At 35.9% G+C, this 20059-nt stretch overlaps 1 protein-coding gene across 7 annotated transcripts in view; it reads right to left on the bottom strand.

The window, feature by feature from the left end:
* The window catches only part of EMSY (EMSY transcriptional repressor, BRCA2 interacting), a 78661-nt gene that overhangs the window by 39160 nt on the left and 19442 nt on the right, over window positions 1–20059 (bottom strand). For all 7 annotated transcript variants that reach the window (XM_045817862.1, XM_045817858.1, XM_045817861.1 and 4 more), the window contains 2 exons: window positions 12921–13197; window positions 5428–5688 (listed from right to left, as the gene is read on the bottom strand). In XM_045817862.1, coding sequence (XP_045673818.1) covers window positions 5428–5688; window positions 12921–13197 — 538 coding nt within the window. The remainder of the gene's footprint in view (window positions 1–5427; window positions 5689–12920; window positions 13198–20059) is intronic.

Below are 20059 nucleotides of genomic sequence, written 5' to 3'. Positions count from 1 at the left end.
AAAAGCATTAGGATAAAAAGTCAAACATTAACATAGTTTTTATATATTCCCAAATACACCAAATAGTTCTCTAACCTCTTAAATGATAAAGGCTATTGAAAATTATAAATGAACAAGAACATTTTCTTTTGAACCTTTATTTTTCAATTGATTGCTTTTAAAAGTATTTTTAATAGCTCACTTTGTCGAAGACAAAATAAAGGAAACATTATTATTGCATCTATAAAAAATGTGCATGTGGACAAGAATTTGAAGGCAATACATTAGAGTAGTGAGGTTATGATTTTTTTTATATTTTTCAAAAATTTTATTTAAATCTTGTAATTGTTACATTGACTTTTCAAATGTAAAATGTGAATTTAAAAGAAATATTTCATGCTAACTACAAATGTAAATCCTTTCCCCATTAACTTCACTGAAATAATTCATGGAACTGAATGTATTGCACTAGGAGTTTATTTTCATGGAATTGAGTTATTGTCATAGACAATTAAAAATTTTACTACTTTTCAAAATGGTGATTAGGTTAAGACATTAGGGAGCAAATAAATCTATTTCCTTTATAGCTTTAAATAATTTTAAATTTCATATGCCAACAAAGAAGTTAAAATTATAACTTCTAAGCATAATTAGGCAAATAACTTCATCTCTACAACTCAGTTGGCTCATCCAAAATAAAGATACTATTATCATATACCTTCTAGAGCTGTTGTTAAGATTAAATAAATCAAAACTGTATAGTGCCTAGGATATAGCAAGAATTCAATACTATTCAATAATAGTATTATTATCATAAAAATAAAGAAATCCTGGTTATAATAAAACATAAACAGTGAAGTTGTGGGGAGAAATTATTTCTAGCATTAATATTATCACATTAATGAATTTATAATAATAATACTTGAGGCACATAAGAAGTCCCCAAAGAAATAATCACTGATGGAAAAGTTTAAGAGAATTGTAACAGACTACTTTGCTCAGTCCTACAAATAAGTTGAAAATTTGGATGAAACATAATTTTCTAGAAAAATATTATTTATTAAAACTGATCTAAAAAAAGAGATGCCTAAATAGATAAATTTCCTTAAAATAAATTTCCTCCCCCTATACCAAAAAATAGCAGGCCCAGATATTTTCACAGAATAATTCTACAGTCCTTTAAAAAGAAGGTAATTATAATGTATTTAAAAACCAGTCCTCTTACAAGTGCTCATTATACACACAGAAAAATTTGTGTGTGACGATGGAGGTTAACTAATGTTAACTAAATCTGTATCAAACCATTATGTTGTACACCTAAAACTCACACAATGTTATGAGTCAATTATATCTCAATTAAAAACAAATAAACACAAGCCATTCCAGAGATGAATTTCTAGAAAGGTAGCACGATGACACTGGTAAAAATGATAAAACCACCAATGAGAAGCTCTTGAAATGGTCCCAAAGACAACCGAAGAAACATATTCAAGAAAATGTAGAGAAATTCAGTAAGAAAGGTGAGATCTGTGGCATTTAAACTAAGATCTGTTCTTCCTGCCCCTGCTGTAAGTGAAGCAGACTCCTCTCTAGACTGCTGCAGTCAAGACAACATGGTTTCCTCTTCTTCCAGCTTCCACTTGGAAGGCTTTCTTTAGAGGAACGACAGGACTTCAGCTTACTGCACCCTGCCCCCAGGCACCTATTGCTAAGACTAAGTCCTGGCCAACTGCAGTGGAGAGGTGGCTGCTCCCTTCTTCAGCCCAGCCCCCAGTTCATGGATCCATGGCTCTACCTTGGGCATGGTGCCACTGAGAAGACTGGGGTCCTGATCACCACTGCCATGGCTTATGGGGCGGTGGCTCCATTGCCAGGAAAAGGAAACTAAGAGGATCTCAGGCTGATACCCATCCTCTGCCCCTGCCTTCACTGAGTGCTCAACTCCTAGGGCAGGGGTGTCATTCAGAGAAGCATGCCACTGACCCTACCCCCAGAGCTCCAGGGATGTCTGTAGGTAGAAATAGGTCATAAAACCTAGCTCTTAATCTTCCCAAAGGAACTGACGTCATTTGTAACTGAGCATTGAGAAGAGAGGAGGATGTGATAAGAGGCAACTGCAAGGAGATTCATGGATTTAATAAAGGCATGTTCTAGAGACTACAGGCCAGACAGTTTGCAGGAAAAAACTGAGAGATAAAGAAGCTGAGAGGAATCCTCTCATGGTCAGAACAAATACCAAAAATAGACCTCTGAAACTATTTCTTCAAAGAAGCCACAATTTTCATTAGTTTGTAGAGAGCAACTTATGCTCCAGGGCATTGTTGAAATCAACAGAGCAATCAGTAGTAGAGTTTAACAGCTGAGTGTGGTCACAGAAAGAAAGAGAACAACACTAGTGTCATCTCAGAATGACTGGGCACACCCAAAGCTGTACCTCCCTGAGGAACAATATCAGAAGTTTAATCTCACTAAAGTAATTGATCTAGTCATTAAACAATGAACAACCAAGCAAATAAAAGTAATACATCAGGGGCAGAGGGAGAGGAGAAGAGCAGTACCCAGCTGTATCTATTATCTAACATATCAATATGAACATCTAAAATGTCTGGTTTCCAACAAAAATCATTAGAAGGCATGCAGAGTAATAGGAAAACATGACCCGTACGCTATTTTTTAAAAAAGCAAGCAACAGAAACTGCCTATGAGAATGACCAGATGTCAGATCCGACAACAAAAAAAGAAATCAAAGTAGTCATAAATATGTTCACAAAACGGAAGAAAAGCATTATTTCAGAAGTAAAAGAGTATGATTTTAGAAGTAAAAGAGTATTGACAAAGTGGCATCACATAGAGAATACTAGGAAAGTGACAGAAATTATAAAAACAAATGAAAAATCTGGAGCTGAAGAGTACAATAACTGAAGTAAAAAATTTCACTAGAGAGGCTCATGACAGATTTGAACTAGCAGAAAAAATAATTAGCAAAATTGAAAATAGAGCAGCAGATTATGCAAGCTGAAGAGGAAAAAAAGGGAACTACTGTGTTCTTCAAATAGATCAGTTTTATAGTCCAAATGAAAATAAAGTTTGACTCTCTTTAGTCTTTGTTTAAGTCAGAAGAGAAATAATGCTGTCATCGACAGGTCATTATTTAGCAATGTTGTTACCAAGAGTAAAGATTTGCTGGAATATGCACTCAGAGAAGAGACTTCACAATGGCCACCACTGCTGTCGGGTATACTCAGTTTAACTCCGTGTGCTACGCCAAGAACAGTCAGGTTATTGGCATTGGAGCAGGATGGCCATCTCGGATACATTGCACATGACTTACAGAGGACAAGGCAAACTTTTGGTGGCTTAGACATCATCCATGAGTGACCTTAATGAAGTTTAAAACTGTAGCAAACAAAGCAGAAATCTCCAATGCCATCAATCAATATGTTACCAGAACCATCAGTGAGGATGAAGATTTAGTAAAGTGGAACACGCTGTTTCAGGAAGTCCCTGAATTATTAACCAAGGATGAGAAGAAGGAATGGTTTGACAGACTTAGGGAAGTTTCCATCAGCTCTGCTGCCTTCTTTCCTGTCATGGATAACATAGACAAAGCTAAAAGAAATGCTATGGCGTATACTACTGCTCTGTCCAGTTTTGCTGCTGACAAAATTGTAATTGAGGCCTGCAATGAACTGGGAATAATCCTTACTCATACAAGTTTCTGTTTCTTTCTCTTTTTTTTAATGTATTCTTTTTTTTTAAGATTTTATTTATTTATTTATTTTTAGAGAGGGAAGGGAGGAAGAGAGAGAGACAGACAGACAGACAGACAGACACATCAATGTGCGGTTGCTGGGGGGCCGTGGCCTGCAACCCAAGTATGTGGCCTGACTGGGAATCGAACCTGCGACACTTTGGTTCACAGCCCGCACTCAATCCACTGAGCTATGCCAGCCAAGGTTAAGTCTTTGTTTCTTTCATCACTGATTTTATCACACATTACTTTAAGGTTTGCTTATACGTGAGTGAAAAATCATGTGGAAAATTTTTGAAAATACTTAAAAAAATAAAACATTAAATCTGAATGATAAAAGATAAGAAAATGTGATATATAGACACAATTCTTCCATTTATAACAACATGGATGGCATTATGCTAAGTGAAATAAGTCAGAGAAACATAAATATTGTATGATCTCACTTATATGCAGAAACTAAAAAACAAACAAAAAGCCTACAAAAAAAAAACAAACAGAGGTCATAGATACAAGAGAACTAACAAGAGGTAAGAGGTTGGCTGAATTGGGAAGGTGATCAAAAGGTACAAACTTCTAGTTATAAGATGAGTAAGTCCTGGGGATGTAATGTACAGCACGGTGACTACAGCTAACAATACTGTACTGCATATTTGAAAGTTGGTAAGAGAGTAGTTCTTCAAAGTTCTCATCACAAGGAAAGGAGTTTGTAACTATGTGTGATGATGGATGTTAGCTAAATTTATTAGGGTCATCATTGTAATATATAGAGGTGGGCAAATAGGTTTACAATTGTTTGTATAGAAAACAGTGCAATAATAAATAATTCTGTGCTTCACATACTCAGAACTGTAAACCTACTTTTGCCTACTCTTGTATACATACAGCAAGTCATTATGTTATACACCTAAAACTAATACAATGTTACACGACAATATCTCAAAAAAATTACATGTTCCTATCAACAAAACAAAACAAATTAAAAATGTCAGCATCCTCTAAATTCCTGTTCTACCACCAAATAAAGTACAGATTCATTGGAGAAAAGCATCCATTTTCTTAAAGATATTAAGTATGTTAAGAGGCTTTTTAATTTCCCTTTGACTCAGACTCCATTCTCTCTACCTTTCTATTTAATACTTTTATGATTTGATAACTTACAGTAATTGACACCTACGTCTGAGTTCCCACTGTGCTGGAGATGCTTTCAATAAACTGCTCAATTGTCATTCCACAAACCACAAACTTCCACATTGTACACAATGTCCCATAATCTTAGCACCTCTTCTGCTCATGACAATTTTACATGATATTTGTATATCTGAACTGCCCTCTAACACAAGACTCCCCAGACTAACTTTTCCACTGCCCACTTCCCATAACCCCAATGGGCCCCAGAGCATAATTCTGGGTTTATTTCCTCAGCTTTCTTTATCTCTCCTCAGAGTTCATTGAGAGAACAAACAAACAAACAAACAAAATACTCTTCCTGCAGGGCAACCTACTTTTTATTACTTTTCTATTCCCAAGCTTCAATTTTTTATATATAGGTATTTCCAACAGGAGGGTCTGAAAATACATTTTGGAACTTAAAAATCTCGTGCTCGAGGAAACTATCTACAGAAGTAAATCCGTACATTTTTGCAGAGACCTGGTGACAGGAGGATTACCATATTGTGTAAGCATTTCCCAGTTACCTGACTCCTGTTTGATTTGAATGGTAGGCTTGATACCAGGCGGCAAAGGAGACTGCTGAGGCTGTTGCTGATGAGATACTGAAGAAGACTGGGCCACCTGTTGCTGCGTCTGTTGCTGCACTTGATGTAACTGCTGCTTAGGAGACTGTTGTTGCTGTTTAGGAAACTGTGCAAGAATCTGAGTTGGGGCACCCACTAAGCTTTTCGGGGAAGGAAGTCTGGTTGATGCCGATGCCATTTTGATTGCTGATGTAGATACACCTGTAGAAGAGTCAGGAAAAGAAAACTCACCAGTGAAACATAATTAAAGTTACTTCTGATTATTGCAGTAGATAATACAGACAAGGTAAATCAATAGAAGCAGTAATTTATTAAGCACCTAGCATCAGATATAATGTGTGATATTTTACACATTTGATATCTAATCACCAAACTCTGCAAGAGAAGCATCACTGCTCTCACATTCAAAAAAACTGATTTTCCCTTGGTGAAGAGTTAACACAAAAGAAACAAAGTATCATGCAGGATATTCTCACAGATGTCTCAATACATTTCCTGTTAGAAAATACAGGTTTCTCAATGTAATATAAGAACAAAGTAAACTAAGTTTTGAATCTTATTTCTAATATGTTTTTTTCAGAAATTACTTCTCAGGTTCTAGTGAACCAATTTAAATATGGCATGAAATAAAATAATTCACAATGAAACACTTATCTTTTGAACTATTTAGCATGGTAAAGTAGATTTTCTATATCTCATTTCCAATAATCTCTAAATTAAGTTATTTCTTAGGAACTCTAACTGGGCCCAGCTGGTGTAGTTTAGTTGATGAGGCATTGCCCAGTGAACCAAAAGGTCACCGTTCTATTCCCAGTGGGCACATGCCTGGATTGCAAGTACCATCCCCTGGGGCATGTGCAGAAGGCAACCAATTGATGTTTTCCTCTCACATCGAAGTTTCTTGTCTTCTCTTTCTCCCTCCCTTCCCATCTCCCTAAAATCAAAAATAATTTAAAAACCCCTCTAACTGGGTCATTACATAATCATATGAAAAGTTACAAGTAGGCATACTCAATATAGCCACAGCAAAAAAAACTCTGATGAAAAAAGATTGTAAGACATTTCTTTTCAGTGCAAAACTAATATTACAATGCATGAATGATTAAAGAGTACCAGTAACTTCAACTAAAATCTATGAGTCTGAAATTCTTCCCTTTCCCAGATAGTTCATCAATAATCGTATAATTCATCAACAACACAATAGGACAGCTATTTGTAAATAAACTAATATTCCTAACAAAAAGAACCTAGAATATAACTCACCATACTCAACTTGCTGAACAGTGCTAAAACAATGAAAAGAAAGTGATAAATTAATAGCCTAATTATCAAGTACTTAGGCTATTTCACACCCTCTTCCACCACTGACCCAACACTGCATTACAGAAAAAATTTAAAATATCACATCCTTTAGTAAAATGTTTCTGGAGAATGATGAAGATGGAGAAACCTTGAGAAGTCACTCTTACTCTCTGGGCCTCAGCTTCCCCACTTGTTGAATTTTCCTTGCACTACAAGTCTAGCAGTTGCTCTGTGGGTCAGGTAAAATCAGAATGAGAAATACTTGAAGGTAGACAAAAGGTGTAGTCATAATTTTGTCTACAAAATGGGGGGCTTACTCAATTACTTACACAGGATCCCACCTTGCCTACTTCCAACCCCCACTGAACACTAGTTTGGGTGACATTACATGTATGTTACATTGCTTAGTTAGGCTGAACTAGGCTATGTCTGGAGCCCCTTTAGGCACCAACACTTTTCGACTATGTAAAGTACCGTATTTTTAGGGCTATACGATGCATCAGACCATAAGATGCACCTAGGTTGTAGAAGAGGAAAATAAGAAAAAAAATTTTGAAGCAAAAAATGTGGTACAATATTTAATAACCTAGGACCCTGCCCCACCCCCCAGTGAGCCAGGTAAGCTACATTTGGATTATAAGATGCATCCCACTTTTTCCTCCCAAATTCAGGGGTGCATCTTATAGTCCAAAAAATACAGTATAACATGTTATACAAGTGAAAGTTATTTTTAAACTATGTAAAAGCCTAACCTTTATATTGCATTCCTAATAAACTCTCACATTAAGGTAAATTGTGCACGAGTAACTCCCTACCTAAACTATGTTCTCCATCTACTTCTGTACACAAAAAGTGTCTGATGTAAAAGTAGGAGACTTCTGGTGAAGATAGAGGTATAGGTAAACATGCCTCATATTCTCACACAACTACCGCAAAAATTACAACTAGACTACAAAACAAGTATCATCCAGAATCATCAGAAAATTGAGTTGTATAGAAGTCCAACACCCAAGGAATTAAAGAAGCTACGTGCATCCAGACAGGTAAGAGGGGCAGAGACGCAGAGACACAAGGAGAGGCACGAAAGGTGGAGAGGTAAAAAACGTGGAGATGCAGAATGGGCGGTCCCACATCTACATGTGGTGAATAAAAATCGGGAGGGATACCTCAGGAGTAAGAGATCCTAGCCCCAGACCAGACCATCAAGCCCAGGGTTCCAGTGCCAGGAAGGTAAGTCCCCATAACTTGTCTATATAAAAGCCAGTGAGGATTGGGGCTGCAGAAGAAACTGCAGGATTATCAGGAGTCTCCTCTTAAAGGGCTCGCAACAGATTTACGACTTACACAGACTCCCTCCCTCTGGGATTCAGCACCAGGGCAACAGCTGGAAGGGCACAAGTGGCACACAGGGAATAACTGAAATGACTAGCATCAGGGCGAGTGCCAGGAGACACCTTCCTCCTGGGCAAAACTCCAGAGGCCAGGCAGCAGCATTGTCCCCTCTCCGAGCCCTCCCACGCAGAGCCACAAAGCAGGGACACAGGTTGCCCTGCCCTGGCAATTATGTAAGGCTCCACCCCATACAACTTAGAGGTGTGCTTTCCTACATTAGGCCATGCTATTACAACAGGGAGTCAAAGCAGGTCTACCTAATACACAGAAATAAACACAGGGAAGCTGCTAAAATGGGAGACAAAGAAATATGGCCCGATGAAAGATGAGAACAAAACCCCAGTAAAAGAACTAAACAAAATGGAGATAAGCAATCTAACACATGCAGAGTTCAAAACACTGGTTATCAGGATGCTCCAAGAACATATTGGGTACCTCAACAGCATAAAAAAGACCCAGGCAGAAATGAAAGTTACATTAAGTAAGCTAAAGAAAAATCTACAGGGGCCCTAGCTGGTGTGGCTCAGTGGATTAAGTGCCAGCCTGTAGACCAAAGGGTCACCAGTTCTATTCCCAGTCAGGACACATGCCAGCGTTGAGGGCCGGGCCCCACACTGGGGGTATGTGAGGCAAACACACATTGATGTTTCTCTCCTCTTTCTTCTCTCTCTAAAAAATAAAACAATAAAATCTTAAAAAAAAAAATCTACAAAGAACCAACAGGGAATAAAGCCAAGAATCAAATCAATGATTTGGAACATAAGGAAGAAAAAAACATTCAATTATAAGAGCAAGAAAAAAAAAAGGAATTTAAAAAGACAAGGACAGTATAAGGATCCTCTGGGACATCTTCAAACATACCAACATCCGAATCATAGGGATGCCAGAAGGAAAAGAGGAAGAACAAGAAATTGAACACTTATTTGAAAAAAGATGGAAAGAAAACTTCCCTAATTTGGTGAAGGAAATGGACATGCAAGTCCAGGAAGCACAGAGTCCCAAACAAGTTGGACCCATTGGACCCAAAGAGGACCATACCAAGACACATCATAATTAAAATGCCAAAAGTTAAAGATAAAGAGAGAATCTGAAAGGCAGCAAGAGAAAAGCAGAGCGTTACCTACAAAGGCATCCCCATAAGACTGTCAGCTGATTTCTCTAAAGAAACTTTGTAGGCTAGAAGGAATTGGCAAGAAGTATTCAAGGTAATGAAAAGCAAGGACCTACATCCTACATTACTCCATCAGCAAAGCTATCATTTAGAATCAAATGGCGGATAAAATGCTTCCCAGGCAAGAAAAAAACAAAAGGAATTCATCATCACTAAGCCATTATTATATGAAATGTTAAAGGGAATTGTATAAGAAAAGAAAGAAGATTAAAACTATGAACATTAAAATGGCAATAAATTTACAACTATCTAAAATTGAATCTAAAAACCAAACTAAGCAAACAAGTGGACAGAAACAGAATCACAGACATGAACATCATTTGTAGGGTTATCAGTTGGGAGGGGGAAAGGAGAGAATAGGGGAAAAGGCACAGAGATTAACAAGAACAAGTTGGTAAGTACAAAATAGTGGGATGTTAAAAACAGTATAGGTAATGGAGTAGCCAAAGAACTTATATGCATGACCCATGGACAGGAACTAACAGGAGGACTGCCTGAGGGAATGAGGGTACTGGCTGGAGAGGGGCAAAAGGGGAAAAATTGGTACAATTGTAATAGCATAATCAGTAAAATATATATAAAATATAAAAAATAAATAAAAGCAGTCAGGGTGACTTCAGAGTTAGAGAATAGTATTCAAATCATGCCTTCAACACATGAACACATATTATCTGTGTGATCTGAAGGCCCAAATGGTTATAAGCTATTGTTAATACAACCTCTGAGGCAAATAGTATAGTCCATATTTAGAGGAATTGCACACAGTTCAGGCTACATTTTAATTCTGAATATAAAATACTTAGTTTAGAGTTTTAATAGCTCTAAAGAAATATGCCCAGAAAACATCAAAAAACAAAGTCATGTAAATAAAGGAGTAAGAATACATGACTCTAAGAATATCAACTATGTTCTGTCTTATAGCCATAGAGTTTAAAGAAAAAAAATCAGATATTAAACTGACTGGTTAAATAGCATGTCATGAATTTTTAAAAATCCTTGTTATTATACTCCTCCCTTTTTTGGTAAACAGGAAGAGCAAGGACTTAACAGTGGGACACATACTAGTGAAATGTTCCAAGATGATACAGTTCTTGGGGTTAAAATATGTCATTTAGAAAAAAACTCTACTAAAAATTTCCAACCTTTTAACATGGTAATCCTGCTCTTGAGAGCTGGATCTAAGAAAATAAAAGGCTCAATTAAATTCACAGAGATGTTCACTAGAGTTAAATCTATAATACCAAAACCTGTAAATACTCTAAATTTTTACTATTCTCTCTACTTATGTTTGGCATTTTCCATAATAAATCTTTAAAATTATCCTTTCTTCTAGATGACCAACTCAGGACAACCATTCTAATCAGAATTTTAAGAATTCCCATATTCCAAATACTAAGGAGTTCCTTTCCCTTCCTGCAGCATGAGCTGACCATATACAATCCCCCTACTCCCTATGTTTGGAACCATCTCTACATTTATAAACAAGGAATCACTCAACCAAGTTACTGCTACTAAGACTCTTCCCCCTCTACCACCAGCTGCCCCTACGAGAATAGCCGAAGATGGAGACATCCGCTCTAAAACAGCTGGTTCTTTAATCTCCAACAAAAGCAGACACTGAAAATGTGCTTGTCCCCCAGGTACCCACACAGGAGGTGCTGCTACAGAAGCCCTGTAGTCAGAATCACGACTACAATCTGTATGTTATCACTTCCACTAAACTTTATCTTTTTAAAAAGAAGGTACCTTAAGACTATACTTTCAGGGATCATTTCTATAGTTCATTAAAAAGAAGGTGCCTTAATTTTTTAGCACTAATAATTTCTAAGTAAATATCTCAAACAGAAACTCAAAGTAGTCATACAGTTTCTGTGAGTACCTACATTCAGATACTTTTACATCTCTCATGCTATACTGAATTCCAGTGAATTTATGAAAAATCTCTGAGGCAGCTTATCCAGCTCCCCTATAACTAGTTAAGACTCAAAGAAATACAGGATGACAGAAGCAAAGAAGAAAACAGGGAAGTCATAAGTTCCCAAGAGCTTCAGAGGGTACCTGGAAAAAACTAAGAATCAAAAACAGAAGCATGGAATAGTCATTTTGTCTAAAGATATTTCATTAGTAACTAAGAGGAATACCCCTTTTATCTCATATAATAACTTGTAAGAACAGTAACCGTTCTAATATAGTAAACTTTAGCAAACTGTGTACTCAGGACTAGAAGGGAAAAACAACTGTCAATGGGTGATAGTTCTGATATAAGGATCAGTGAGGTAGGGAGACAGGTGGCCTTTCCTTCTTGCACCTTCAAATTTTGAAATGAATTTAGATCATGTTTGTAACCAGCATTTTAAACAAACTTTCTGTAGAGAAATTATTTATATTTTAATAATAATACATTATAGTTTACTGCTGCACAAATAGAAAAGTGAGAATGTTTTTAAAAAAAAATTAGTTAAGGTAACAAAAGAAAATTTCAAGCCTGCTATTTCTTCCTTTTATTGACTGAGACATTAAATGGATATTAGAGTCAGAAAATAATGACAGCTGCTCTCACATGCTACCATTAGGGCCATAGAAAAGGAATACTGACATCTGTGTAACCTCTTCCTTACTAACACAGTGATTAGAACATAGTGAGCATGACTAAAGCAATTATAAAAGACACTATTCCCCTATTCGACTACTTGCATTTGCTACTAGTTCATAAACTAGGAAATTTCCAAGTCTCAGTCTATCTTGAGCTATATATTATTCAAATAAAATTCAATGAAAACTAATACTAAGTACTCTTCTATATTGCTTCTATGCTCCCTTTGGTATGAATTCTGCATAATAAATATTCCCATGGGTATGAATTCTGTATAATAAATGTTTCTCTCTAATCCCCATCTTAAGACTTACCAACACTGTAAAAAGAAAATTTTAACAATGTGCTATTTGCCTTTCACCAAAAGTATAGAAGAGGTCTAAACTGATTTAAGCTAACAGAAGACAGGTTTCCACATATCCTTTCCTCTATAAAAAAGCAATTGTCCTTCAGTTCAGCCTCAGTGCCTCTCAATACCTCTCATGACCTACCGATAGAGAAAAATTTAGGAAACCAAAAAAAAGGCAAATGACAGTTCCTTGAAATCATTCTCTTCCCCCTACTTCTTATCATTGGGTGACTTACTTTGAAGATGTTATATACTTAATATCTGTTCTAAAGAACCTATAGTAAAATAATCATAAGTTTCTTATTTAAAAATCCTCCTACATTAAAGATATTTGTTTATACCATTGAAATCTGTTGTGACAAGATTTAACCTACATTTTGGGAATGCTAATTGCCTATGTGAGTAGATACTATGCATGTGAACAAAAGTTTTGGAGTAAGCATATTAATATTAAAAACCTGAGTAACCCACTATCTTGACATTCTCAAACTGGGAGAGGGAAAGTGGTAATCTGTGATGAAACAAGAGGGGCCTTCAGACCCAAAGAAGAAAAATAAACCCATCGAGTTTTCTTCAAAATTCTCTTACACCACAAGGACAGAATTACAGGTTGAATCACTACTTACCTTGTGCTACTGTTGACATGACCACAGAGGGTGTGGAAGATACCACAGCTGTTACTGCAACTGTGTTAGGAATAGGTGATGGGGTAGAACTGCTGCTGCCACTGCTGCTACTACTGACCAGAGAGGACTGTGAAGCACTTATAACCACCGGTGGCTTCTGGGTTGTGGAAGCAATTACTGATGTTGGTACAAGCTTAGTGACTGCTGCATAGTTATGGGATTTGGAGAGAATGTTGGGTACGAAGGTTGAACTTGGTGATGTGGTCACTATAATAACCTAAGAAAGGAAAAATAAGTTATTTTCATATACCTGCTAGACTACTATTGTATCTAGACTCACAGTTAGTTATATAGAATTCAAAAATAACTTACAAAACACTAAACATGAAGAAACAATTCAACAAATACACAACTAAAAATATTTGAATAAAAAATTTTTACCAACCAAATATTTTAAAAGACAACACTCAATGATGTTCAAGACACAGACCTTTAATATGCTGCTAAGGGGATATATATTGGCACAATCTTTCTAGAAAATAATTTAAATAGCTGTTCATTTACAAATATTTGTTGAGCATCTACTATGTGCCAGGCATGATTCTAGATGCTGGGGATAGTGGGATGAACAAAACAAAGTGTTTATTTTCATGGAACTACATTCTAGCAGAGGATGAGTAACAATAAACAAATAAAAAAGTAAATATATTCATGTTGGAAAAGACAATAAAGCAGGGTAGGACATAAAAAATAATGGGAGTGCTTTATGACTTTTTATAAAGTATTTAAAGATCTCTCTGATAAAGTGACATCTGAGCAGAAAGTAGGTGACATCTGACACCTAAACAACCAAAGGGTGTGAACCATGTGGTCACCTAGAGAAAGAGCATCCAATGGCACAGGGAGCAGTAAACCCAAGGGCCCTGATGCAGAATCAAGGTTGGTATATTCAAGAAACTTCAAGGACTAATAAATGGGATTGGAATTTATTAAGTAGAGAGCAACAGAAGACAGACTCAGAACAGCAACGGAGGACTGGATGACGGAAGACCATGTGGACAGTACATTCCCTTACTCTGATATGATGAAAACGGCACCTTACATCTGTGGTCTCCTTTTAAAAATCCATAACCCTTGTCTAATCATGAGAAGAACATTAGACAAATTCCAATAATGGAATAACCTACAAAATACTGAATAGTAATCTTCAAAGCTGTCAAGGTCATCAAACATTAAGGAAAGTGTGAGAAACTTTCACAGCCAAGAGAAGCCTAAGAAGACATGGTAAGTAAATGTAATATGGTATCCCAGAACAAAAAATGATAATAGGTTAAATAAAAAATAAAATCTGAATAAACCATGGACTTTAGTTAATATCAATGCATCAATTTGGTTCATTAATTGTAACAAGTGTACCATACTAATATAAAATGTTAAAAATAATAGAAATAGTGCAAGGTACATGAGAGCTTTCTGTATATTCTCAAGTTTTCTGTAAATCTAAAACTGTTCAAAAACTAAAGTATTTTTTAAAAGAAAATATTACTCTAGCCCTGAATGGTATGGCTCAGTTGGTTAAGCATCATCCTGTAAAGCAAAAGGTCACCAGTTCAATTTCTCAGTCAGGGCACAAGCCTGGACTCTGGGTCCCAGGGCGGAGGGGTGGGGGGTGGGTGGTGGCAGGCAAGCGAGAAGCAACTGATGGATGATTCTCTCACACACTGATGTTTCTCATCCTCTCTTTCTCCCTCCTTTCCCCTCTATAAATAAATACATATACAGATAGATAGATAGACAGACAAACAGATAAATTGTCAATATGGTACAGCAGAGAAAGCAGAAACATAGAAATACGGAGACAAATCAGGAGGCTCTTGCAATAAACAAAGCAGAGATGATGGTGATCAAAGTGTTTGTGGTAGAAGTAGCGAAAAGTTAACAGATTATGAATATTTAAAGATAGAACCAACAGGATTTGCTCATAGGATGATATAGAGAACAGAGGAAAAATAAAGGGCAAGAAAGCAACTTCAAGTTTAGTCAGTATGGCTAAAATACTGTGACATAGGCATAAAGCATTTCAAAGAGAAGAGGATGGAGCTAAGGTCCTAAGGTGGGAATTAGCTCAATGTACTTGAAAACAGAACACAAGCTAGTGTAGCAAAACCATCCATGTAGGGCAAGGAGGGAGTAGAAAAGCAAGCAGAGGCCATATCAAATTTGTAAGCCAGAGTAAAAAATTTAAATTTTATACTAAGTATAATGGAAATCATGGGATGCTTTTAAGTAGGGAAGCAAAAATATCTGATTTTTATTTTAAAGGATCACTCTAGCTGCTATGTAATAAGAGGCAAGAGTGGAGGCTGTGAAATTAGTAAAGAAGCTATTGCAGTAGACTTGGCAATGATAGAGGCTGCTTGCACTGGGGTGTTAGTGGAAATAAAGAAAAGTGAGCAGTGTTAGATTATTTTGAGAGGTAGAGTTGATAGGACTTGATGTATGGAAATGGCAGCATTAAGGAAAAGAATCAAGATTAGCTCCTAGAGCTAATACACATTAACTTATTTAAACCTCCAAACAATCCTATGACACAGATACTATTATTATCCCTATCTTACAGTTAAGAACACAAAAATCATTTACAAATGTGTAGTATCACAATTTTTTTCTGGGTGAGTATAATGGTGGTGTAGGGATACCCAAATCAGAATGTCTTTTTCATCTTTCACCAAAATTTCTTTTTTTAAAAAAAGTTTATTTATTTAGTTTTAGAGAGAGGGGAAGGGAAGGAGAGAGAGGGAGAGAAACATCAATGTGTGGTTCCTTCTCACATGCCCCCTACTGGGGACCTGGCCTGCAACCCAGCCATGTGCCCTGACTGGGAATTGAACCTTGACCCTTTGGTTTGCAAGCCCACACTCAATCCACTGAGCTACACCAGCCAGGGCACCAAAATTTCTTATATAAGGGCAGAAATTTGTTTTGAAAACTCCAAAGGATTTAAGGGAGAAATTCTTTTTTAATTTTTATTAGTCCTAAAGAGGGCCTGAAGTTAAATCAGTCAAATTACTATGTCTTTACTCAGTACTTACATCTCAAAGAAGCTTTCACTATATTATTATTATTATATATATTTCAAGTATTACAGAAAATTAGTGCATGTCCATAACTTTAAGGAGTTTGTTAATTATCTGAGTAGTCGAGAGAAGTCTTGACCAGCAAACACCTATATGGAGTTGACCAGCATACTTCTGCATAGACTTGATCAGCAAATACCTATATAGTATTACTACAAAAATGACCATCAGCCATCATATAAACGGGGAAGTAGACAAATATGGTAAAAAGACTAGAAACTTAAGAGTCAAAGGAACCAGAACTTAACCTGCCTCTGACACTGACAAATGACAGACCTCTGGATAAGTTTCAAATCTCTGGGCTCCAACTTTCACCTGTAAAATAGGGATGACCAGTACCTACCTTGCAAATCATTACAAGGATTCAAGGAGGTAATGATGTGAAGCATCTAACACAGTGCTAGGCACATAGCAGGTGATCAATATTTGACAGTCAACAAATGGTATGTATTAGTAGCTTATTATTACTACTTAATAACTGTTAAAAGAATATAGTAAAGACATTATATATCAAATCAATCTGGAAATATATTTTAGTGTGCTCTATTTTTGTTTCATTAAAAAATTTTAGATACCTTTTTCCAAAATTCTGAGAATCAAAAGAACTCACATAGCTACTACCATAGCCAAACCAATTAGAGTAGTAATAGCAATTAGGTTTCACATTTGCTGATTCTGAACTATGGTAATAGTGGCAGCTTTCTGGACTACAGTGTTTATAAGGACTTTGCAGTACAGATGAGGATTCACCAAGGCTTGGCAAAAAAGTATGACACGATTAATTAGCAATGTCTGTCATGCGCAAGGGAAGGGAAAAACTTTCATACTTGTATCAAATATTGGCAATTTCAGAACTGGAGTATGCTTGTAGGCTTCTAACATTAAGATAACAAAATTACAGAAAATAAATCTCCAGTCTTTCAGAGTGTGTTTTAGGTTACGGATACAAAGATAAAACAAATTTTGGGATTTCAGTCTGCAAACTGATTTTTATCTGAAAAGGGGTTATCCAAAATTAGAGATCTACTTTGAAGAAAATTTACTTGCACTTTAAAGTTACCTATTATTACAACAGGGGAAAAAAAGGGGGTGTTGAAACCAAGTACCAAACAGTGTTTATTCAGGCCATAATTCAAATTACTGACCTTCTAGCACTCACAAAAACTCCTTAAGAGTGCTGGGACTTGCACCCTAAGGATAAAATGAAAAATATCAATCAAGCACATGAAAGCACAAAGCTATATTCTGTTGCTTTGTTTATATAAGTGACATACCAAAGTTATACTTAAAATGATGGCACCACATTAACATAGGTGGGAATTTGTCTATCTTGAAAATACATGACCTATTTGAATTTGAATCAAGTCCACAAAATCATATATAATTGTATTCAATGTAAAAGTCACTTTACCTAAAATAATTCCTAAGTTAACTTATACAGGATTAGTGGGAAATCCAAGGTGAATGTAATAATAACAGCCTTACAAAGATTTCAAAAAATCCAACTACCCAGCAAAAGGAAAATTCCAAAAACAAACAAAAATCCCAAAGAATATCTGTTAGTCCTACAGATACTCAGTTTGTCCAAAAAATAATAAAACTAATGGTACTGCATCTGGAACACAGTATATAATAAATATTTATAGAACAAATAAGTCTTGCTTTTAACATAATTTGTTTTAAATGCTTCTTTTTTAAACACAGTAGAAAAAGTCTAAGGTTCTGAGCCTCAATTCTCACAGCATGGCTCACATATGACTTTAGAGATAAATATGCCAACTTATAAACATCATAAGTGTGACAACCTCAACTATCCATTCTCATTTGACCAGTCAGAAGACAGAAAAATAAAGATATGGTAAAGTCACCAAATTAAAAAAAAACCCACTAACCTCACTTATGTGAACCCCCATCTATGCTAAGTATCTTTATATAGGTCTACCAAGGAAAATTCAAAAGTTAATAATGTTAGGTGACATTTACTGAGAACTTGGCATATGTACTATGTAAAGCACTTTCTATGAATCATCTCATTTAATCATCCTGATAATCCTAGGAAGTAAGTACTGTTGCTAACTCTGCTTTATAAGCAAACTGAGGCTCAAGAAAAGTAGTAGAGCCAATAGTGGAATCAAACTTATTCATTCATTCATTCATTCATTCATTCACTCATTCCAACAAATATTAATTAACACCTACTACATGCCAGACACTATTCTAACCACTAAGGAATGATAAGACAAAAGTCCCTACCTTTGGCAACTTATACTCTGAAAGGAAATAAACAAATATGTATAAAATGTCACCTAGTTATAAGCATAACAAATAAAAATAAAACAGTAAGGGAATAGAAGGACATGGATGGGAAGTGACTGCTCTTTCAGCTATAACTTTGCTACACTATTTCTTAAATACTTAATTTTAAAAAGTAGATATGGGGGAGGAGAGAATTACTGATAAAATAAGATCCAGCAAAGAAAGAACAGTAAAAAAATTATAATATATTAACTTAAAAACTCAGTGTAGCTGAGTATAGCACGTGATGCTACCTAATATAGGGCTATCCCAGAAAGCAATAACTGTATTACAATAATATATAAAAAGTGATATTCAGAAAGATTACCTTGGAGTCATCAAATACAAATGCAAAAATTATGTTCAGTTTACATAATTTAAGACATAATTTATGGCATTTAAGAAGTCATTTAAAATAGTCAATTTCTATGTATTAAGAGGTAAATTTAAGAGATGGATTCAGTTATTTGGAACAGCTCACTGATAAAGGTACAAATAAAAAAAAGCACTGCATTCCATAAAATAACTGCAAGGGAAGGAGCTAAAATTTTTTCGGTACATATGTTATGTTGCAATTTAAAATATCCAATCTCATTTAATCCTCACAATGACCTTTAAAGATCGACATTATTCTCAACTGACAGATAAACAAATTTAGAAACACTAAGTTATCTTAGGTCAGACCAGAAGAGCTGGGGTCCAACCCTGGCCACTTTAACTACAAAGATTCTTGCTTGATTTTAATACTATACCATAATACCTCATTCTAAAACTGAAAATAGAATTATATTCCACAGACTAACTCATCACTTCCAGTTAATTAAGAAAATGATCTTTTTTATATATTATCTAATGACATCTTTCTAAGAAAGTCAAGAAGATTCCTTAAATGAAAGTTATCATGGATATGAATATTCAAAGATGGCGAAGACCACACACTGAACACAAAAATTTACCTCCACTCTCCCCCCCAAATCCCTCTGAAAGTATGAAGGGGTTTTTTTTTTAAAGGGAAGAGGCATAAATCTATAAGGTCAAAATGGAAAGGAGACAATCGTTATAAAGGTTTTGGAAACTGGAAAACAAAACAGACAAGCAGTAAGCAAGCAAGCATTCCCAAGAAAGTAAAAGCTTAAAACAGCAAACAGAAGAACAAAAAACAAGGCAATTTGCATCAGAGAACTCCAGGACTTGGGAGCTGAAAGCACCAGATACTTCTGAAGTGGGGATAAAAGTGGAACTAGAGAGAAAAAAAATTAGTTGAAAGTCCATTTAAATAGCATTTAAATCCCAGTTATCCTCCCTCATTTTAAAGAAAGACTAAATCCAAGGGAATATGATGGCACCAGGCTAGATGGAGTGGATGCTATTCTGAAAACAAAGGTAAAGTCTATATATTGAAAGGTGCGATTATCCAGCCCCCTCTTTCCATTTACTACTCTCAAAATAAGGGCAGAAAGACTTGCTCTAGGTAGGAGATGGAAAGATTCTCTAAGGAAAGTGACCAGTCCATGAAAAGCCTTCGTGAGAGTGACAGCTTGGTGTAGGTATAGGGGCAGTGGGTGTTTCTCAACAAAGTATCCCATCTAGGTCAACCTATAATGAAAGTTACCAGCCAGCCTATCCCACCCTTTATACAGAGCTTTCTGTCAGGTTAATGCCCACTTTCATATATAAACAGACAGCCAGCATTTAAGGAAACTCTGA

Source organism: Phyllostomus hastatus, unplaced genomic scaffold (assembly GCF_019186645.2).
Source record: "Phyllostomus hastatus isolate PE091 unplaced genomic scaffold, TTU_PhHast_1.1 phas_scaffold_317, whole genome shotgun sequence".
NCBI classification, from domain to species: domain Eukaryota; kingdom Metazoa; phylum Chordata; class Mammalia; order Chiroptera; family Phyllostomidae; genus Phyllostomus; species Phyllostomus hastatus.
The sequence above is the reverse complement of the archived record's forward strand: the minus strand, read 5'-3'. Positions and strand labels throughout refer to the sequence as shown.